Raw genomic sequence first — 17,357 nt, forward strand, 5'->3', positions numbered from 1 at the left:
CAGCAGCCGCAGCGGGATTTCTGCCTTGCACGGGAGGCACTGTCTGGTTTGTGTTTTCCTGGAGCATCCCTGCATCCAGCAGTGTAAGGACAGCACGTTTTTCTCATCCCTGCTCACCGTGTGCTCCGTGGTGTCCCAGACTGAGAGGGCTTTGTCACTGCAACACGGACTCAGCCCTGACCTGTGCAGGCATCGCCAGGGACTGCTGTGAAGCCACGTCCTGCTTTACCATGGACTGCCAAACGCACCCCCTTCCCTCAGCCCTCTGTAAAGCCAGAAAGACCCTGTTTGTCCATTACCAATGTGTTCTTGTTCTTAAAGGTTGGTGTATATAAACAGAATGTACATACAGTAAACTCGTTGTGTTGTAAGGAGAGAGAAAGATTTATTTTCATGTAAGCTATAAAAATTGATACTGACTCCTGAGACACCGCAGTGTCAAGTAAATTAATTTCATGTTGTAGCATGTAAATATGCAGAGAATCCTGTCTCCAGCCTTATCCATTCAAAACTCAAGGGGTTTTTTCCTCCTCTGCGTCTCTTGCATGCAGTTGTGGAGGAGGGGGAAAGCCAGTGATTGTCCTGGGAAGTCAGAGGTCTGGATAATCCCTCCCTGCTCTTCTGGGGAGTTTTGTTGACAGGTCAGACCAGATAAGCTGGAATGCCATGGTGTAAATTCCATCTTTTTGGAGCACGGCATGGACTGACTGCCCAATTCTCATCTGTTCCTAGTCATTTCTCCCAGCTGTAATTTCTCTGTTGATTCAAACAAATGGAAGGGGAAAAAGCCTCACAGAAAGCAAGGACACAAATAGGTGTGTTCCCTCCCTGAATGTTTATTCCCTATACATTTGGGAAGGCAACGTCCCACAACAGGTACTGGAAGTCACAGGAGCTGTCCCTGTGGGAGGGAGGGCAGGGAGCTGCTGCACCTGCCCCCTCAGCCCTGGGTCACTCGACATTTTGGGCAGCCTGAGGGAACCTGCACAGAGATGATGCTGCCCAGCACATTCCCACTGCTGCACTCTCCCTCTGGAGGCCTCCAAAGGCAGCCCTGCACAGGCAGCCCTGCACCTGCTCCCCACCACCCCCAGGCTGGGGAAGGGGCTGGATTACCCTTCCCAAAGCCCTGGACCCTCTAAGCAAGAGCAGAAGTGCTCAAGTCCCACCAGGGCTCACCTGAGATATGACTTCTCCTCCAGGCGGGCAGTGGCTGTTCCCTCTCCAAGGGGGACAGGAGTGTGACCACTGGACGTGCTGCACCCACATCCCTGGGCCCAGGACCCTCCTCCAAGGCCCTGTCTGGGTGTCCCACAGCAGCTCCGAGCCTTCAGCACACAGAGGTGGCCTCCTGTCCCTCCTCTCCTTTGGGTACTGGTGAGCTGCAGATGCAGTCACCATCCCTGAGGCCATCCCACCCCTCACACCACAGGGATTGGGAACTTTCAGGATTGGGAACTCCCCTGGTGTGGCTGACTGAATCTGTGTCCCCAGGAAATGGCTCAGTAAAGCACTTTAATGCTTGAAAGCTTTTGCAACAACCACTCACATTTCCAGCGTTCCAGGGGCTGTTCCCGGCAGTATTAATGGATCACTCTGTGGTAGGAATTGTATTTTTTGTAATGTTATCTTTGGAAAATGTGTTATTTTTATAGCTGTGGTTTCTCTTTTGTTTCATTTTGGGTTGGTTTTGGTTTTTGGGGTTTTTTTTTTTTTTGGTTTTTTGGTTGGTTTTTTTTTTGTAACACAATAAAAGCACATGTGGGAATTGCTGCATCTGGAAATTAAAATTGGACAGAAAGTGCCCTCCTAACCCAGAGTAAACCTTCACCTGTAGGACCTCAAAGGGCCTGAAGCTACTGAAATGTAAAAGAAACCCACTATTGAGTACTAAACTGCTACAGTGAGTACAGAGAGGCAAATTCCGGATACATTAAACTTTTTTTCCTCAATAAATGGCTAAAAAATAGTGAATGAAATGAGAACAAGTATTAAGACACAGTTTTTATGAGCTTGAAAAATTACACCGTTAAAAACAATTTCCCAAAGAGAATACAAATGTCACTACTATTTCTAGTTTTTTATATATATTCCATAGGTAGGAATTGGAAATTGATTGAACTAAAGGCTCTTGCAGGAAGTTTATAAACTAATGTCTTGAAATGGAAGAAGTCAAAAAAAAAAAAAAAGGTTTCAAAAGATCTTGAAAACTGGCATATGGCAGCCAGAGCCACACACCTGCAGAGAGCTCCACACATGACAAAGGTGCAAAGCCCCTGGCAGAGACTCTGACTGGCCCGTGGCTCTGCCTTCTGCTGGGGTCTGTGTCCCAAACAGGACCATGGAATCCCAGACTGGTTTATTTGGAAGGAACCTTAAAGCTCATCCCATCCCATCCCCTGCCATGGGCAGAGACACATTCCACTATCCCAGCTTGCTCCAAGCCCTGTCTAACTTGCCCTTGGACACTTCCAGGGATGGGGCAGCCACAGCTCCTCTGGGAAATCCATTCCAGCCCCTCAGCACCCTCAAATTTCTTCCATATATCCAATCTAAACCTATTCACAGACCAGATGCTCCTGTGGTTTTTTGAGCATTACATCACCTCACTTGTGGCACTGCTGGGAAAGCACCTGCTTGTGACTTCTCCAGGCAGGCAGTAGCTGTTCCCTCTCCAAGGGGAGACTTCTCCCTCATCCCAGCCATTGGTCCTACACCACCCTGCCTGGCCCAAGGAGCATCACTCTTCTCCCATGAAAACAGAGCTCTGTGGAGAGCAGCACTCTCCAGGAGGAAAAACCACCTGGATGAAACCACATGAATTTCTTGCAGGCTCTGGCTGACGTGGTAGGAACCCTGCACTGCCTCAGCACTGAGTGCTCCTGGTTCAGAAGTGCCTCTGTCTGCTGGGCATTCCCAGTGGGAACAACAAAACCACCATCCAGGCTTCTGCTGAGGCCACTGGGGGTGAAATCCTCCCTTGTGTCCCAGCTGAATGGTTGTCACACGAACTCAGCCTTGACTGCAGCCAGATCTGTGGCACTGCTGTGCAGGTCCACAGCAGATCCATTCCTCCAGGACTGCTCGGCTGCTGCAGCCACCTGGAGTGTCCAGAGGAACTGCTCCTTGGTGACCACGGGGGGCTCCTGGCCTGTGGGACAGGAACAAAGCACTGCATGGAACCCATGGTCCCCTGTGAGCACAGATCCCACCACAGCAGCTCCTGGTGCTGGGGCTGCAGGATTTAAAACATTTCAGCCCCCTCCTCTTGCCCTGTCAATGCAGCCACAACTGAAATAAAGCTGAACAAAAACAGCTTGGACTAGATGATCTTCAAAGCCTCTTCCTAACCAGCCCACTCCATGATTCTGTGATTTTTATCCCTTCTGGGCAGCCAGGACACTGGCTGAGGATCTCTTGGCTGTCACAAGCAGCTGCTTTCTTCACAAAGGACAGTAAGATCCAAGGCAATTTCCCCTCCCAACTCTCATTTCTTCCCAGCACAGAGTTTCAGATTATCATCCCCCACCCATCTCCATGACCTGACACAGTGCATCCCCTGAAAAAGCAAATCCAAAGCAAGACCAACCACCAATTTAACCTTGTCTCACCTTTCAGGGCTCTCAGGAAGTGCCGGAAGAGTTCCCTGTATGCTTCTCTGTAGCGCTCAGCTTGGGTTTGGGGACAGATGGACACAGAAGTCCCATGCTCTGTGATGCCCAGGGGGTTCTGGTTGTCCACCCTTAACGTCCCTTGAGACCCATGAACCTGAGGGAAGGAGCAAAATTAGGAAGAAAGAACATTTTGAAGTTATCACACTTTCACTCACCGTCAGGTTAGAGAAGCCCTAGTTTGTAAAACCAAGACAAAACTAGGTTCTGAAATGAGGAGTCACACCTGTCCCAGCCCTGGTATGGCTCAGACACAACAGAAACACCACGGATGTGCTGCAGTACAGTGGTTTCCACTTGTGTGATACCTCACCTGAGCAAAGCCCCTTTTCTAAGTGTTTAACAGAAATTCCTCCCTAGGACCATCCCCCATGGCTGTAATTATTCACTACTGTAGGAATTCACACTTTTCTTCCCCTGTAGGACTCCTGATACACAGCTGAGACCACCCTGGAAAGGACAAAGGAAATCTGCACAATTTCAGCCTCAGGCGAGCTGACACCAGTTGCTGCTCTGGTATGATTCATGCAGCTCATAACACCACACAATGAACAGAACAGGGAGAAAACTTGGGAGAGAAAAGAGAAAATGGATTGTAGATTGAAAAAGGAAAAGAAGCCACTGCTGCTGAGGCAACAGCCCAACAAACAGATGTGGCACTCAGAGCTCTGCTCTGGGTGACAAGGTGGGGATTGGTCACAGGTTGGACTTTATAATCCTGGAGGTCTTTTCCAACCTCAGTGATTCTGGGATTCTGACACAGAGGGTTTTTGGGAAATGTGCTGCAGGCACACTCGGAGGGGAAAACTTGTGCTGGGCTGTGGAGTCAAAACAGACTTGACTGAGCAACAGTTCCCCACCTCCAGCCGCTGGTCACAGCTCCTGGTGCAGTGCTGGCTGATGTCCAGAGTGACAATGGCCCCGCTGGGGAACTTCATGCTGATGGCAACCGTGTCCACATCCTTCAGGCAGCCCATGTCTGGGGACAAAACAGGCCTGGCTCACCCCAGGAACAGCAAACCGTCACGTTCTACAGCTACAAACTGCTCTTCTTCCTCCGGGAGGTGACACCAGCTTCGTGACACCTTCCCACAGGATGCCCTGCTAACAGCACTCCAACTGCTTCACCAGCATTCTTGATGAAGAACAGGCAGTTCTGCAGCAACACACAGCCCCAGACCCAACTCTCCCTTCCCAGCCTGCAGCTCTCCCTAATGAGGGCACCCACCTCTGCTTCCAGGATCAGGCAGCTTTCAGCACGTTGCTGGAGCGAGGCAGAGGGTACAGAACCCTCCTGGAGGGCTTGTTTGCTGCATTTCAATGCTGTACCACAGAGGAGAGCATTGCATCCTGCCCCTCCTCACCCCAGCCAGCCAAGCTTGGCAGCTGCTGCAATTACCTTAATTAAAACTCTGCATTTCCATTTAAAAAATGGCAGCTTCCACCTTTTATGGTTTGTTTAAATGAGTGTGGTACCCCAAAGCGTGCATGTCAGCCCAACATGACCCAGAGCAAATGCACAGCTTTGTGCTGGGACCTACAGGGAAGGGCCAGAGAAAGCAGAGAATGAACATTTCATTGACATTCTTGTGAGCTCAAGCCTTTGCTCATTATTTTCTGCACTCTGGTTCCAAACCTGGTGTCCTGCAGAGTAATGTTCAATGATAACTCCACTGCAACTGCTTCACATCAGCAGGAGATTCACCAGATTCTGAAATCTTCAACAAATATCCCTGAGGAACCTGCCTTTTGTTTCACCAGCCTATTAATTCAACTGCTCCATGATGGAGCAATTGTCATGGCTTTCATGCTCTCATTCCTTCTTTCTTCCCAGTTTTAACACTGAAGTCCAGAGGTACCCAATAAACCACCAAAAGACTCATTCTTACCTGCACAGAAGGCATGGCCCAGGGAAAACACTGTATCTGGCACACTTTCTCCCAACAACAAACTGATAATATCTATGTCATGCATGGCAGCGTTGTAAAAAATTCCACCTGGAAGAACCAAAACTGGGCATTAAGGTCTCCCTACTGAAACCCACAGCCAGTGTACATTTCTGAACTGCACAGAGATGGTATAAAAAGCCCCTACAGTAAAGAAACTAATACTAAAGGAACAAAAAAAAAAAAAAAAAAGCACAGAAATTAAGTTTGGTAAAGAAAACACTCCTCAAAAAACACTCCTCCCCATGGATCTTAAGGCTATACAAACTCAGGGGAATTCCCACAGAATACAGAGACATTTCCAGGCCAAGTAGGACAGGTTTTGGATCAACCTGGTCTGGTTAAGGTGTCTCTGCCCTTGGCAGGGGGTGGAACAGATGAGCTTAAAGGTCCTTTCCCACCCAAATCCCTCCATGACTCTGAGCCAAGCCCAGACTCTTCAGCAGGAGCCTGTTGGATACCTGAGGCTTTCAGCAGGCTCAGAGAGGCTGCTGGATAGAGGCTGCTGATGGTGGATATCCGGTGGATCCTGCCCAGCGCCCGGCTGTCCCGAACCTTCTTGTACAAGAACTGCAGGGCTGGGTCAAAGCGCCTTCCAAGGGAAACAAGGAATGAGGTGAAACCAAGCTGATTTGAGGACAAAGCCAGGGAAGCCTGAGGAATCAGTGCTGCTTCCAGACACGTGATTTTATCAAGAATAAATCACAGGAAAACCACTGCTCTTACTTGTAGAACCCACACACGAGTGGCCTCCCACACCTGTCGGCCTCCTCAAAACAGGCTTCTGCTGTCTGTCTGTCCAGGCTGGGCAGCCCCTCGCAGAACACACCTTTACCTGTGCAAAACAGGACACACACGTGCCTCAGGGGAGACACAGCTGCACAAAACACCTTGATCTTGCAGTAAAGTACACAGCTTGTTACTTTTCTGGTTTTGATGGCATTTACCCCCTTCTGCCTGCCTGCTGTGGTTTCAGCTGTCCCAGCCCCGAGGAGTGGAACTGTTTTGGTGACAGCTTTTCTATGAGTCCTGCTGGGATTTTAGAATGAGACACTGCCCAGTCATACCAGGACCAGCACAGCACAAACCCCACTGGTGTCCAGCCATTAACATCAGCAGTGAACTCAGTCACTTTAATTACACAATTAGAGAGCCTGCACAGCTCCAGGGCTGCTGCTGATACACAAACACACTCACAAGTGCACATCAACGGGCACAGGGAAAAGCTGAATGTGCAGCTGCTCCTCTTACCTGCTCGTAAGGCATCTCTTACCATCTCAGGGGCTTTGTCAGGTGGAGAACAAATAATAGCTCCAGAGACTCTGCAGGAATCAAGAGAGATCTTCAGTGAGGACGAGGTTTTCACTAGATCAAACAATGCTCAAAAGCTCTATCTGGTTACTGTTAAAGAAACCTAAAACCCCACAGCTCTGGAAGAGCCAGCTGGGTTATAGAAGGAACTCAGTGCCTGCTTCAAGGATGAAATATAGTGACACACATAGGTTAAAATCCCAAGTGGCACAAAGGAATTGCACTGCTTTTCCTGCATCTTCAAGGAGAAAGTATTTTAAACGTTTCCCTTAAAAAGGATTTAAATCCTGTCAGTAAACACACACAGAGAAATCCAAAGTACTTATGTGGTAGAACTGCTAATCAATGAGTCTTCGCTTCCTGTGATTCTTTACTTTCTAGTATCAAATCAGCCTTTCCTAAAAGCTCTGCTTTTTGCTCCTGCAGTATCTTAGACTTGACAGTAACAGCACTTTAGTGATGTTACAGTTGTTCAGTTCAGCTGTAGAGCAAAACACCACAATCCTCCCTATTTACACCAACCCTTGCTTATCTCAGAGCTCCAAGGGCCACCAAACTCAGACGACTGCTCTGAAACAGGGAAACTGGCAGGCAGCAGGAAAGGAATTGTTCTGTGGGAACGGAGGAAATTTTTTAAAATATATTTTTTAACAAAACTGCCTGTAACTAAACACCTCCAAGTTTCCATTAATCCAGGTATGTAAGCCCAGTTAAGCTTCTCAGAGACTCCTGAAGGAGGGTAGGTGACAAAAGGGCCCCTTCCTCCCACAGGGATGGCCAGAGGCACAGTCTGGGGCTGCTACAGAGTTTCCCAGAGGGGAAGGCAAGGCTTGTATGGAATCCCCTGCCCTGAGCAGGGCCACACACGGGAGTTTGTGACCGTCAGTACCGTGGATCTCCGAGCGCGACGGCAGCATCTTGCTGCTGCAGCACCCTGGTGCCGGCCGGGACCTCGGTGCCAAAGGCACATTCCACCTCCTCGGGCTGATCCTCCACCACATACAGCAGGCAGCAGCTCGTTTCTTCCCCCAGGCTTTGCAACAAGGCTTTGCTCACGAGCCCTGCGCCGAAGAGCACGAGGCCGACGCCACTGCCACCATGACATGAGAGGGGTGTTGGGCTGGAGGCATCAGGTGTGGGCCCACTTTGGCCAAGAGGGGCAATCCCGGCGGGGAAGGTGGCCAGCGGTGAGGGGTGGCTGGCAGAGGTGGAGGGCGTTGGGTCGTCCCTGTGTGCAGCAGGGATGGGGTGGTGGGGAACCAGCAGCTTGTGGTAGGCGGGCGGGGAGGGGACCATGCTGTAGCCGGTGTTGGATCCAGTGGTGGTGAGGAAGGAGGGATGGGAGAGCAGGGAGGGCACGTTGAGTGGCAGGGGCAGGCTCAGGCTCAGGCTGGAGTCGGGACCTGCAGAGCTGAGGAGACAAGAGACCAGAAGATCAGAGAATATCCTGAGCTGGTAAGGACCCACAAGGATCACCAAATCCAACTCTTGAGAAGAATACCCTGCATAAGAACACCCCGGAATGCCACCATATATCTGAGGATGCTGTCCAAATGCTTGAGTGGGGTCAGGTGAGAGAGATAAAGAATCATTAAGGTTGGACAAGACCTCCAGGACCATCAGGGCAAACCTTTGACTGAACACCTCCTTGACAACTAAACCACAGCACTAAGCGCCACCCGCAGCTCCCTCAGCCACTCCTCAGAGGACCGACACCCCAGACCTTCCCCAGCTCCACGCCCTTCTCTGGACACGCTCCAGCCCCCAGAACGTCTCTTTTGCAGCGAGGGACAGAACTGGACACGGCACCCGAGGGGGCTCGGCAGTGCCAGCACAGGGGGACAAGCACCGCCCTGACCCAGCTGGGGACACTGTTCTGGGGTCGGGTGAGACTGAGATGGGGCGGGTGAGGCTGGAACCGGCCGAGTCCGAGCAGGAGTCGGCCGGGTAAGACTGAGAGGAGGCGGGTGAGGCAGGGAAGGGCCGGCCGAGCCCGCGAGCAGCGGTCGGTCCCTCACCGGAGCCCCGAGGAGCGCAGCCCGAGCTGCCGGAGCAGGCGGAGGTTGCGGCAGTGGCGGCCCGAGCTGAGGTGCTCCAGGATGCGGTCGCGGCGCACCCTGAGGGGCAGCTGGCACGGGGTGCAGAACAGCGTCTCCACAGCAGCGGCCGGGCCCGGCGCGCTCGGCCCCGCCGGCTCCCGCCGCACCGACAGCTCCGAGAACTCGGCCGCGTAGTCGTGCAGCGTCTTCCTCCTCCGCCCCATGGCCCGGCCCCGCTGACTCGGAAGCGGAAGGCCCGCCCGCCTCACGCCGTTGCCCGGCAGCGGCCCCGCTCCGAGCCCCGCGGCGCCGGGAGAAGCCCCGGCCCGGCCCCAGCCCCGGCCGATGGAATACGGAGGCGGCTTTCAAGGACCACCGCTCCACGAAACCATAGGACAGCTCCGGCAGGAGCTGCGGAAAGCCAAGGATGACCACAACATGGCCATAGGTACCGCGGGAGGTGCCCAGAGCACACCTTTACCCGCCTAGGTCTCATTCAATTCCGCTCCTTTGACCTTGGAAACATTACAGGGTGTTGCTCACAGGCTGGAAAGCCACTAGTTTTGAAAACGCTTTCTTTCTCCCCTTGGAAGCGAAGAACATGAGAAAACCCAGCAGAAAAAGCCCTGAGCAGAGTGGCAAAGCAGGGCTGGAGGTGCCCGCTCCGCGTGTCCTCAGAGCAGCGCCCACCTCACACAAAGCCGGGCTGTTTAATACACATGGAATAACAGAATGGGTTGGGTTGGAGGGACTTGGGAGGCTACAATTAGGTCTCCCTGAAGTGAAACCACCTTTTCTTCTCTAGCTTGTACAAACCCACAATCCCAGCAAAGCACCACAAACCACATTATCACCCAGAATCACTGTTGATGCAGCCTTAATGTGACCCAAATCTGTTCCCAGGCTGTTCCCACAGTGGCTCTGCTTATGCTCACCTGAAAAAAAGCAGACACAGAGCATTCAGCAGAGATTTGCTTTGCTAACAGAGTACTCTCCCACTTTACAGGTGCCATCTCTTCCTTGCAAAGACAGATGGAGATCCAAGAATCCGAGCTTCGGAGAATCAGATCTGAAAAGGATATGCTCCAGAAGCAGCTCAGAGAGCGAGAAGTCCAGCTCCAAGCTGTGTCTGACAAGGTACAGCCCAAGAGCACGGTGGCCATGGTTAGCAGGAGATGTGGCAGCTGGGAATTTGGGATGTCCCTCTCTCACAGGCAGGAGGGGGCACCTGTAACTGCAAAACTGAAGTGCAAAATGTTCTCCTAGTTTTGCAGCATGACAGAAGAACAGAGGCAGGAAGAAATTGTGGCGACGATGGAGGAGGAGAACCGCAACCTTCATCAGGTGAATTTGTGCAAAGCCTCTACAGATAAGTCTGGTACTTGCTGCTTCACTGGGCTGGTTTTAGGGCGGGTGGAGTTTGGCATATAAAAACCGTACTCAATCCAAATAGTTTTAGAGAAAACACAAAATAATAACAGCTGTCAGTACTGGTGAGGTTGTTAGTCAATAGATTCTGCCCAGGAAGCATTTGACTAACTAGTAGGAAAATGAGGCCAAACTTGCTCACATTCTTCTCAGTGACACCTGGATTTCTGTATCTGCTCAGGTTGTTACAGAACAGGAATCCCAGCTGGCTGAGCAGGGCAAGCTCATCAATGAGTTACAGGGGATAATCAAAGAGCTGCGGGCCGAGGTTGTCAACACTCGCCTCCACCTCTTGGAGCAGAAGCAGGCCCAGAAGGAGATCCAGAGCCAGGCTGACGCACTGCAGCACAAGGCACTGCAAACCAGAGTGGCACTGGAGCAGATCACCTGCAAGGTAAGCATGGCCTCTTTCACCTCAGAGCCCTGTCTCCCTCTTGGGACACACTTGGGAATCTCAGTCCATTTGCTCCCTAGCTGTGGAGCAGGCAGCTCTTGTGCCACCTAAAAAGAAAACAGACCTCAAATACCAGAAACCCTTGAGAAATGTGAGTTCAGATGAATTACATCATCAGATTTCTAACATCCTTCCAGACCCAGGGTAACAAGAATCCCCTTAAAGTCATCTCCTGCCTGGTGCTGAGGGAAGAGCCTTGGCCCACCTAGACCCACATAATTACCACAGCATTTTCAGTGAAGCCCAAACTGCCTGATTTTCACATAAACACTTTCCACATCATCATTCACCAGTCCTTTGCCGAAGGACTGACTGGCAGGACAGTCTCTATAAATCCATGCAAATGCCAAGAAATTGCACATAAAGACTGAACACACAGTTGACACTGTTCTCCTGTTCCATCTGAAGTTTGAAAGGTATCGAAACAAAATAATCCAGGCTACATTCAGCGCGGAGGGCAGCCAGGACCCCGTGGGGGAGCTCACCGACAACGAGGTGCTGGAGGCAATGCAGGTATGTGGCTCTTTCCCTACAGCTGCCAGCAGCCAGGAAGGGACTGCTGAGAGGTAAGAGAACACTTTGCAGCGCTGCTCTCAGCCTTCCCACCTCTTTACATCATGGCTGGTTTTCAGAAAATCATTAATGAGCGGGCGGAGTTCCAGCACATGCTGAAGAGCAAGGGCAGCAAAATGTCAGTGCACAGCACCGAGAGCCACACGTCGCCCGCCGCAGCGAGGAGGAGGACCTCCTCCAGCACTGAAAGGCTCTGAGGGCTGAGGAACCCATCACCAGCCTCAGGCTCTGGGTTTTTGGCTCAGAGCTGGTGCCTTACAACAAATTAAACTCATCCTACTGACACCAAGTCCTGTGGGAGTATCTGATTCAATTGTTTCAGGCAACTCAGAGCACAAGTCACTGTAAGTCCTTGGTCTGTGGTAACACTGACTTCCCAGGGAAGCGTGAAGCACAAGGATGGCTTGGCTACAAGCAGCTGGGGAGTGTGTAATTCCCATTTTTGCTTTGGGAAGTTTCTAAGTGACATGACTGAACATCCACCAATGCCAAAAGGAGGGACAGGGCTGCAAAAGCCATTTTATTTTTCCATTCCATGTGTAAGTCCCAACATGGGGATGTATTTGACACAGCAGCAGTTCAGTTAGAGCTCTGCGATATCTTTACCAGAACAGAGTCAATCTGGGGGTCACCCTGGCTTAGGGAGAGATGTGAGTTCACACCTACACATACAGGTCACCCACAGACTGCCAAACGAGAACTGCTCCAATTGCCTGTATTTTAGAAGGTAAAAATATGTGGGTGGGGCAGAAAGCTCCAGGAGGGTCACTGGGCATCAGTGCCTGTATTTTGTGGGGACAGGGAGTTCAGCAGTGTCAGCTGGAGGCAGCTCTGAATGGATGAGAACCTCTTCAACAAGAACAAAGCCAGTGCTCAATCACAGTAACTCTGAGCACACACAAGGTCACTACAATTCCCATAGGGATGGAGGATGGCCCCAAAATGCACTGGGACACACAAATCCTGCAGCTGACTCAACAAATCCCTTAAAAATGGAGGCTGTGCTCATGCCTAAACATAGAAACCGTCACTTTAAAATGCATCCTTCAAGCTCTGACAGCAATTGAATGCTTTTGGCAGCAACTGAATGTTCACAGTTCCTCCAGATAAAAATAAAATTCTGCAGAATGAGATGTCAGCAAAGTGCTTTGGCATTTGGACTCCAGGTTGTACCCAGCAGAGGACCTCAGTTCCACGCTGTCAATTACTGCATTTCTCTGCTGCCAAAATAATGATCCAGATGAAACACCAGGAGGAAAAAGTGATCCTGCAGAAAAATGTGACTGTGCTTGTTTTAAACATCGTAATGATTTTCTCTACTGCATTCTGACATCCAACACCTTCTCTGTCTTCAGTCCATGTTTGAAGATGCTGCTCTTTCTGCCCAGGCCTAACACTGATGATCTCTGTTAAGGATGAAAGATCCCAATTCTCCTTGCTGTATCTCATCAGATTCTGAAGCCATTGCCTTCCCAGCAGGATGCTCTGCATCTTTTCTTTAAAAACCCAAACCATCTCAACTGTGCACCAGTTGCATTGTTGAATAGGTGAAGGAAAAAAACCAAAAACAAAACAACAAAAAAAACCCAAAGGAAATGGAATCCTCTCTCAGCTCAGGCAGCTGCTAACGGATCACAGTCAGCAGTGAGGCAACTGTGGCCAGGTCAGTTTTTGAAGGATAAAGTACTTTCAAGTTCCCATCTGTGTCCACCACTCGCACCTGCTCCACCACCAAGGGCAGATTCATGTTCCCTGGTCCAGAGAGAGCATCCAATTCCATATCTGAACCAGAGCCTTCCCTGTTCTCCAAGGCAGATCTGTTCAGCTCTGCAATTTTCTGTTAAAAGTAAAACACAGAGAACAACATCAATTCTGTGGCAGAGAAAAAATGAGAGGGAGTAGCAATATTACTAAAATACAAATCAGCTTCTGTGTTCTCAAGGCATGTGAGCAATGACACATTTGGCTGAACCGCCCCCCCCACCCCCCCCCCAAAGAACAGAAGGACATTTTCCTGAACTCCCTACCAGGATAAGGGTGTCCATCACATCTTTGCAGATCTGTAAACTGGTATCACTCGTCACTTCCAGAAACAGGTCCCGAGTCTCTTTTCTGATCTGTAGGAGTTTCAGAGATGAAGCAAGTCAGGAGTCAGAGCAGCTTAACCCACAGCCCCCCGGACACATCCCAGTACACAGAGCTGAAGGCTTTCACTCAGTTTAATCAGGGGCAAAGCTCTGCTGTTCTTTGCCACTCAAAAACCACATTCTTGTCCTTCAACAAAGCCTTTGCACAGGCAGGCTGGTGCTTTGGAACCGATTTCCAGAGGTAAAATTGTAACTCCCAGATCCCTGTCAGTCTGACAGTGGAGCCCACATGATGCAGGCTGTAAGAGTTTATACTTGCACTATAAGCACAAGTTTCACAGAACTGTGTATGTCTTATGAGAATTAAACATCTCTCAACAGAAAGAAACATTGCTTAATTATTAATGTATTTCCATGAATGAGAAATACCTTTGTTTTCTCACTATTGGTTATTGGTGGGAAGGAAATCACAGCACCTTCAGCATCCACCAGGCACGGGTAGTTGTCTTTGCCATCCAGCAGCTGCAGGTACCTGCCACGAGAAACAAAGCAGCAAGAAGTGAGCGACTGAGAAGAGAGCAGCTGGACACAATGGCAAGGAATTGTGATGAAAAGGAATGAGTGCGTGATCTCTGCACAAGCAGTGAACAGCACAGGGAAGGGCCACACGCTGCTTTACAGCCCATCTGCTGCTAAGTCAAGTTTACCTCATCTCTGATTCCCTTAGCTCACAGCATGTGCACCACACACCCTTCAGTCCTCTCTGCTTCCTTTCTATCTGCTGTTCTAAAGAGATCCCCAGTGCAGGCACCTAAATGTGTGTGAGAAAACCACAACAAGGTACTGACCTGTGCAGCCCAGAGACGTTCTGACGCTTCTTCTGCTTCCGCTGCTCCTCAGCCTCCAGCTGCAGCTGGCGGAGAAGGTCCTTTGCCTTGATCTCCTTCCGACCCAGGGGCATGATCTGCACCACACAGGAAAACAAAACACTTGAATTCAATTTCACTCGAACACCAGGGTTACAACATTCCCCTGCAAGCAAGTCAATAATTAAACAGTATTCCTGCATGTTGTCATGCCTTTCTCAGCATGGAAATACTTTCCATTTCGCATGGACTGCCGTAACACACACTTGAAAAACAGGCTGAGTTGCTAGTACCACACCAGGCACGTGGTACAGCAGGACAGCAAGGAAATCAGTACAACCTCTAACATAAAGCTCCTGGAGTTTGTTTTCTAGGCTCTGTGGGGTAAGAAAGTACCCTTAAGCCCTACCTTGAGCTCATCAGGAGGCTGAACATCATATGTCAGAGGAGCTTTGACCAGCTGCAAGTCGTGGGTGGCAATGGTGGCCACTGTGCGCTTCTCACAGATGTCCTCGTGCAGCTTGGTCTGAAACATAAAGGATGCCACAGATATAGATCAAAAAGTCACTGTGATTTATCCCTCCTATGTGCAGATTCTTCTATATTTAGTGTTGACAGCACTATCAGCCAGGTGACTAAAACAGAGCCCTTCCCTTCACCTGTATCTCTATTACAGCCCAAACACAAAGGCAGCAAAGCCTGACAACACATGACACATTTCTCTACAGGGAAATCAAGTTTTAAGTCAGAAAGCAATTCCAAATACTCAAGTCTTGTAACCTGAAAGCAGCTCCCACCTGCCACCTAAGGGACAGGTGAGCAGCAGACCCAGGGACAGGTCTGTGGGCAGGATACCTCATTCAGAAAGCTGGGTGTGTAACATGGTTTTAACACACATCAGGGACGCTGGAGCCAATCCAGGGGATCTCTACAGATGGAGACGAGGTTATTTTTAGCTTTTAACAGGTTCCACAGCACTCACAAGCTGCTGTACAGTCACAGCACAAATGTGAGTGCATCCACTGCTGTCACAGCAATACCTGAGCTCTGATGGGTGCTTCCCAAAAACCAGTTCCATTCATTTTGGATTGACTGGACACGTGCTGGTGTCAGGGACCACTCACCCTGCACCCTCACACCTGCTGGGTGAGGAGCTCACCTTAAGTTTCACAAACTCATCTGCTGCAAGGGGCCTAGAACAGTCTATTTCCAACTCTGCCAGCAATATTCCCATTCCAAATGAGTACCACGAGGCTGCAGCTGTTACCTGCATGGTCAGGAACCTCTTGAGGGCATTTCCTGGCTTTAAGTTCACTCCTTTCAGCACACAGCACACGATGAAGGCTCGCACATCTTTGACACCCGGGCTCACTTTGACCGCCATAGGCGCTGGGTTCTCAGAGACGTGCAGGACCTTCACCAGCAGCTTGCTCGCCTCTTCCACCTCATCCTGCTCCCCATCCCCACTGTCCTTCTTCTGCTGCTTCTCCCTCTTCTTCTTTCTGACATCCTCTCTGGCACCTTCCACCTTCCCTTTCCCGCGGCCCCCGGCGCGTAGGTACTCCAGAATGGCCTTCGTCTGGCACCCATTGACCATCTTCTCCAGCCGCTTGTCCCTCAGCTGGTTGCCCCTGAAGTTGGCCTCCTTCAGGCGGGGGCAGTCGGCCAGCGCGGCGGGCAGCTCCCGCAGCTGGTTGTTGGCCACGTCCAGGCTCTGGAGGAGACAGAGATGGCACGGTCAGGGGTGCGCGATGGGGACCCGGGCGGGGCGGCGGGCTCGGCTCCCACCTTGAGCGCCGGCAGCGCCGCGATGTCCGCGCCCAGCTCGGCCACCTCGTTGTCGGCCGCGTCCAGCCGGCTGAGCAGCGGGAAGGGCGCGGGGGTCCCCGCGGGGGGCAGGAGCCCGCCGGGCAGCGCCCGCAGCCGGTTCCCGGACAGCAGCAGCTCCTGCAGCTGCGGCGCGGCGCGGGCGAGCCCCGGGCCCAGCTCCCGCAGCCGGTTCGCGCTCAGGTTGAGGCTGCGCAGCTGCGGGAAGGCCGGGGCCGCGTCCCCCACGCCGTCCCCGGTGCCGCCGAGCGCGGCGGGCAGCGCCTCCAGCCCGTTCCCGGACAGGTCGAGCAGGCGGAGCGCGGGCAGGGGCCCGCCCAGCCCCGCGCCCAGCCCGGCCGGGCCCAGCGCGTTGCGGCTCAGCACCAGAGTGTGCAGCGCGGGCAGCGCGGCCGCCACGCCCGGGCCGAGCTCCCGCAGCGCCGCGCAGCCGCTCAGCTCCAGCGACTGCAGCAGCGGCAGCGCCAGCAGCGCCTCCGGCAGCCGCCCGCCGCCCGCCGCCACCCGCTCGGCCACCGCCGAGCCCGCCAGCGACAGCTCCCGCCGCCGCTCCCGCGCCGCCGCCTCCAGCTCCGGCCACGGCCCCGCCGCCGCCGCCGCCATCGCTCCGAGAGCCCCGCCCGGCGCCGCCGCCGTGCAAGGGCCGCCCACGGCAGCGTCCCGCCCTCGGGGAGGGCCCGGCCACCACCCGAACCCGCCGCGGGAGCTCAGCAGCCGCCGGGACGGGGCTGGGGCTGCTCCTGGATTCCCCTTAAACAAGGGGAAAACATGGGACCGCATCGCTGCTGAGCCGCGGTCCTGCCCCAGCGCTGCCGCACGGGTCCAGGCACAGCTCACACAGGTAAAGCTCACACAGGTCCAGGCACAGCTTACACTGGTAGAGCTTACACAGGTAAAACTCAACACAGGTCCAGGTACAGCACACACAGGCACAGCTTACACAGGTAAAGCTCACACATGTCCAGGCACAGCACACACAGGTACAACTTATACAAGTTCACACACGTACAAGTCACACAGGTCCAGTTACAGCCCACACATGTACAGCTCACACTGGTACAAGTGACACAGGCACAGCTCACACACATACAGCACACACTGGTACAGGTCCCACAGGCAGGGCTCACACAGGTACAACACTCACAGGCACCCACA

General features: G+C 52.2%; 3 protein-coding genes across 3 annotated transcripts; 1 reads left to right on the forward strand and 2 right to left on the reverse strand.

Moving 5' to 3' along the window:
- Nucleotides 1-200: 200 nt before the first annotated feature.
- LOC136300606 (inositol 2-dehydrogenase-like) lies at nucleotides 201-9,186 on the reverse strand. The gene is made up of 9 exons (XM_066203108.1): nucleotides 8,947-9,186; nucleotides 7,818-8,339; nucleotides 6,869-6,939; nucleotides 6,344-6,452; nucleotides 6,079-6,209; nucleotides 5,561-5,668; nucleotides 4,532-4,650; nucleotides 3,612-3,768; nucleotides 201-3,151 (listed from the first exon to the last, which is right to left on the reverse strand). Exons 2-9 carry the CDS (start codon nucleotides 8,222-8,224, stop codon nucleotides 3,003-3,005), a joined length of 1,251 nt encoding a protein of 416 aa, XP_066059205.1. The 5' UTR covers nucleotides 8,225-8,339; nucleotides 8,947-9,186; the 3' UTR covers nucleotides 201-3,002.
- Nucleotides 9,187-9,228: 42 nt separating this feature from the next.
- CCDC27 (coiled-coil domain containing 27) lies at nucleotides 9,229-11,634 on the forward strand. The gene is made up of 6 exons (XM_066203110.1): nucleotides 9,229-9,415; nucleotides 9,974-10,104; nucleotides 10,234-10,311; nucleotides 10,577-10,789; nucleotides 11,258-11,362; nucleotides 11,482-11,634. The coding sequence occupies exons 1-6, from the start codon at nucleotides 9,313-9,315 to the stop codon at nucleotides 11,617-11,619; spliced, it is 768 nt and encodes a 255-aa protein (XP_066059207.1). The 5' UTR covers nucleotides 9,229-9,312; the 3' UTR covers nucleotides 11,620-11,634.
- A 66-nt stretch (nucleotides 11,635-11,700) lies between these two features.
- LRRC47 (leucine rich repeat containing 47) lies at nucleotides 11,701-16,805 on the reverse strand. Its single transcript, XM_066203104.1, has 7 exons — nucleotides 16,164-16,805; nucleotides 15,643-16,089; nucleotides 14,785-14,901; nucleotides 14,358-14,473; nucleotides 13,939-14,041; nucleotides 13,450-13,539; nucleotides 11,701-13,259 (listed from the first exon to the last, which is right to left on the reverse strand). Exons 1-7 carry the CDS (start codon nucleotides 16,803-16,805, stop codon nucleotides 13,047-13,049), a joined length of 1,728 nt encoding a protein of 575 aa, XP_066059201.1. The 3' UTR covers nucleotides 11,701-13,046.
- Between the last annotated feature and the right edge of the window lie 552 nt (nucleotides 16,806-17,357).

This window comes from Chamaea fasciata, unplaced genomic scaffold, assembly GCF_029207755.1.
Source record: "Chamaea fasciata isolate MVZ Bird 193981 ecotype frontalis unplaced genomic scaffold, bChaFas1.0.hap1 SCAF_23, whole genome shotgun sequence".
Classification (NCBI taxonomy): Eukaryota; Metazoa; Chordata; class Aves; order Passeriformes; family Sylviidae; genus Chamaea; species Chamaea fasciata.

Bases quoted from the DNA above. Each gene is read 5' to 3' on its own strand.
- LOC136300606 (XM_066203108.1), bottom strand. From the start codon at position 8,224: ATGGTCCCCTCCCCGCCCGCCTACCACAAGCTGCTGGTTCCCCACCAC. The intron at 6,210-6,343 runs GTAAGAGCAGTG...TTCCCTTGGAAG, and splicing joins CTCGTGTGTGGGTTCTACAA to GCGCTTTGACCCAGCCCTGC. The intron at 5,669-6,078 runs GTATCCAACAGG...TGGTTCTTCCAG, and splicing joins GAGCCTGCTGAAAGCCTCAG to GTGGAATTTTTTACAACGCT.
- CCDC27 (XM_066203110.1), top strand. From the start codon at position 9,313: ATGGAATACGGAGGCGGCTTTCAAGGACCACCGCTCCACGAAACCATA. The intron at 10,790-11,257 runs GTAAGCATGGCC...TTCCATCTGAAG, and splicing joins TGGAGCAGATCACCTGCAAG to TTTGAAAGGTATCGAAACAA. The intron at 11,363-11,481 runs GTATGTGGCTCT...GCTGGTTTTCAG, and splicing joins AGGTGCTGGAGGCAATGCAG to AAAATCATTAATGAGCGGGC.
- LRRC47 (XM_066203104.1), bottom strand. From the start codon at position 16,805: ATGGCGGCGGCGGCGGCGGGGCCGTGGCCGGAGCTGGAGGCGGCGGCG. The intron at 16,090-16,163 runs GTGGGAGCCGAG...TGTCTCCTCCAG, and splicing joins CGGCGCTGCCGGCGCTCAAG to AGCCTGGACGTGGCCAACAA. The intron at 13,260-13,449 runs GTAGGGAGTTCA...TACTTTTAACAG, and splicing joins TGATGGACACCCTTATCCTG to AAAATTGCAGAGCTGAACAG.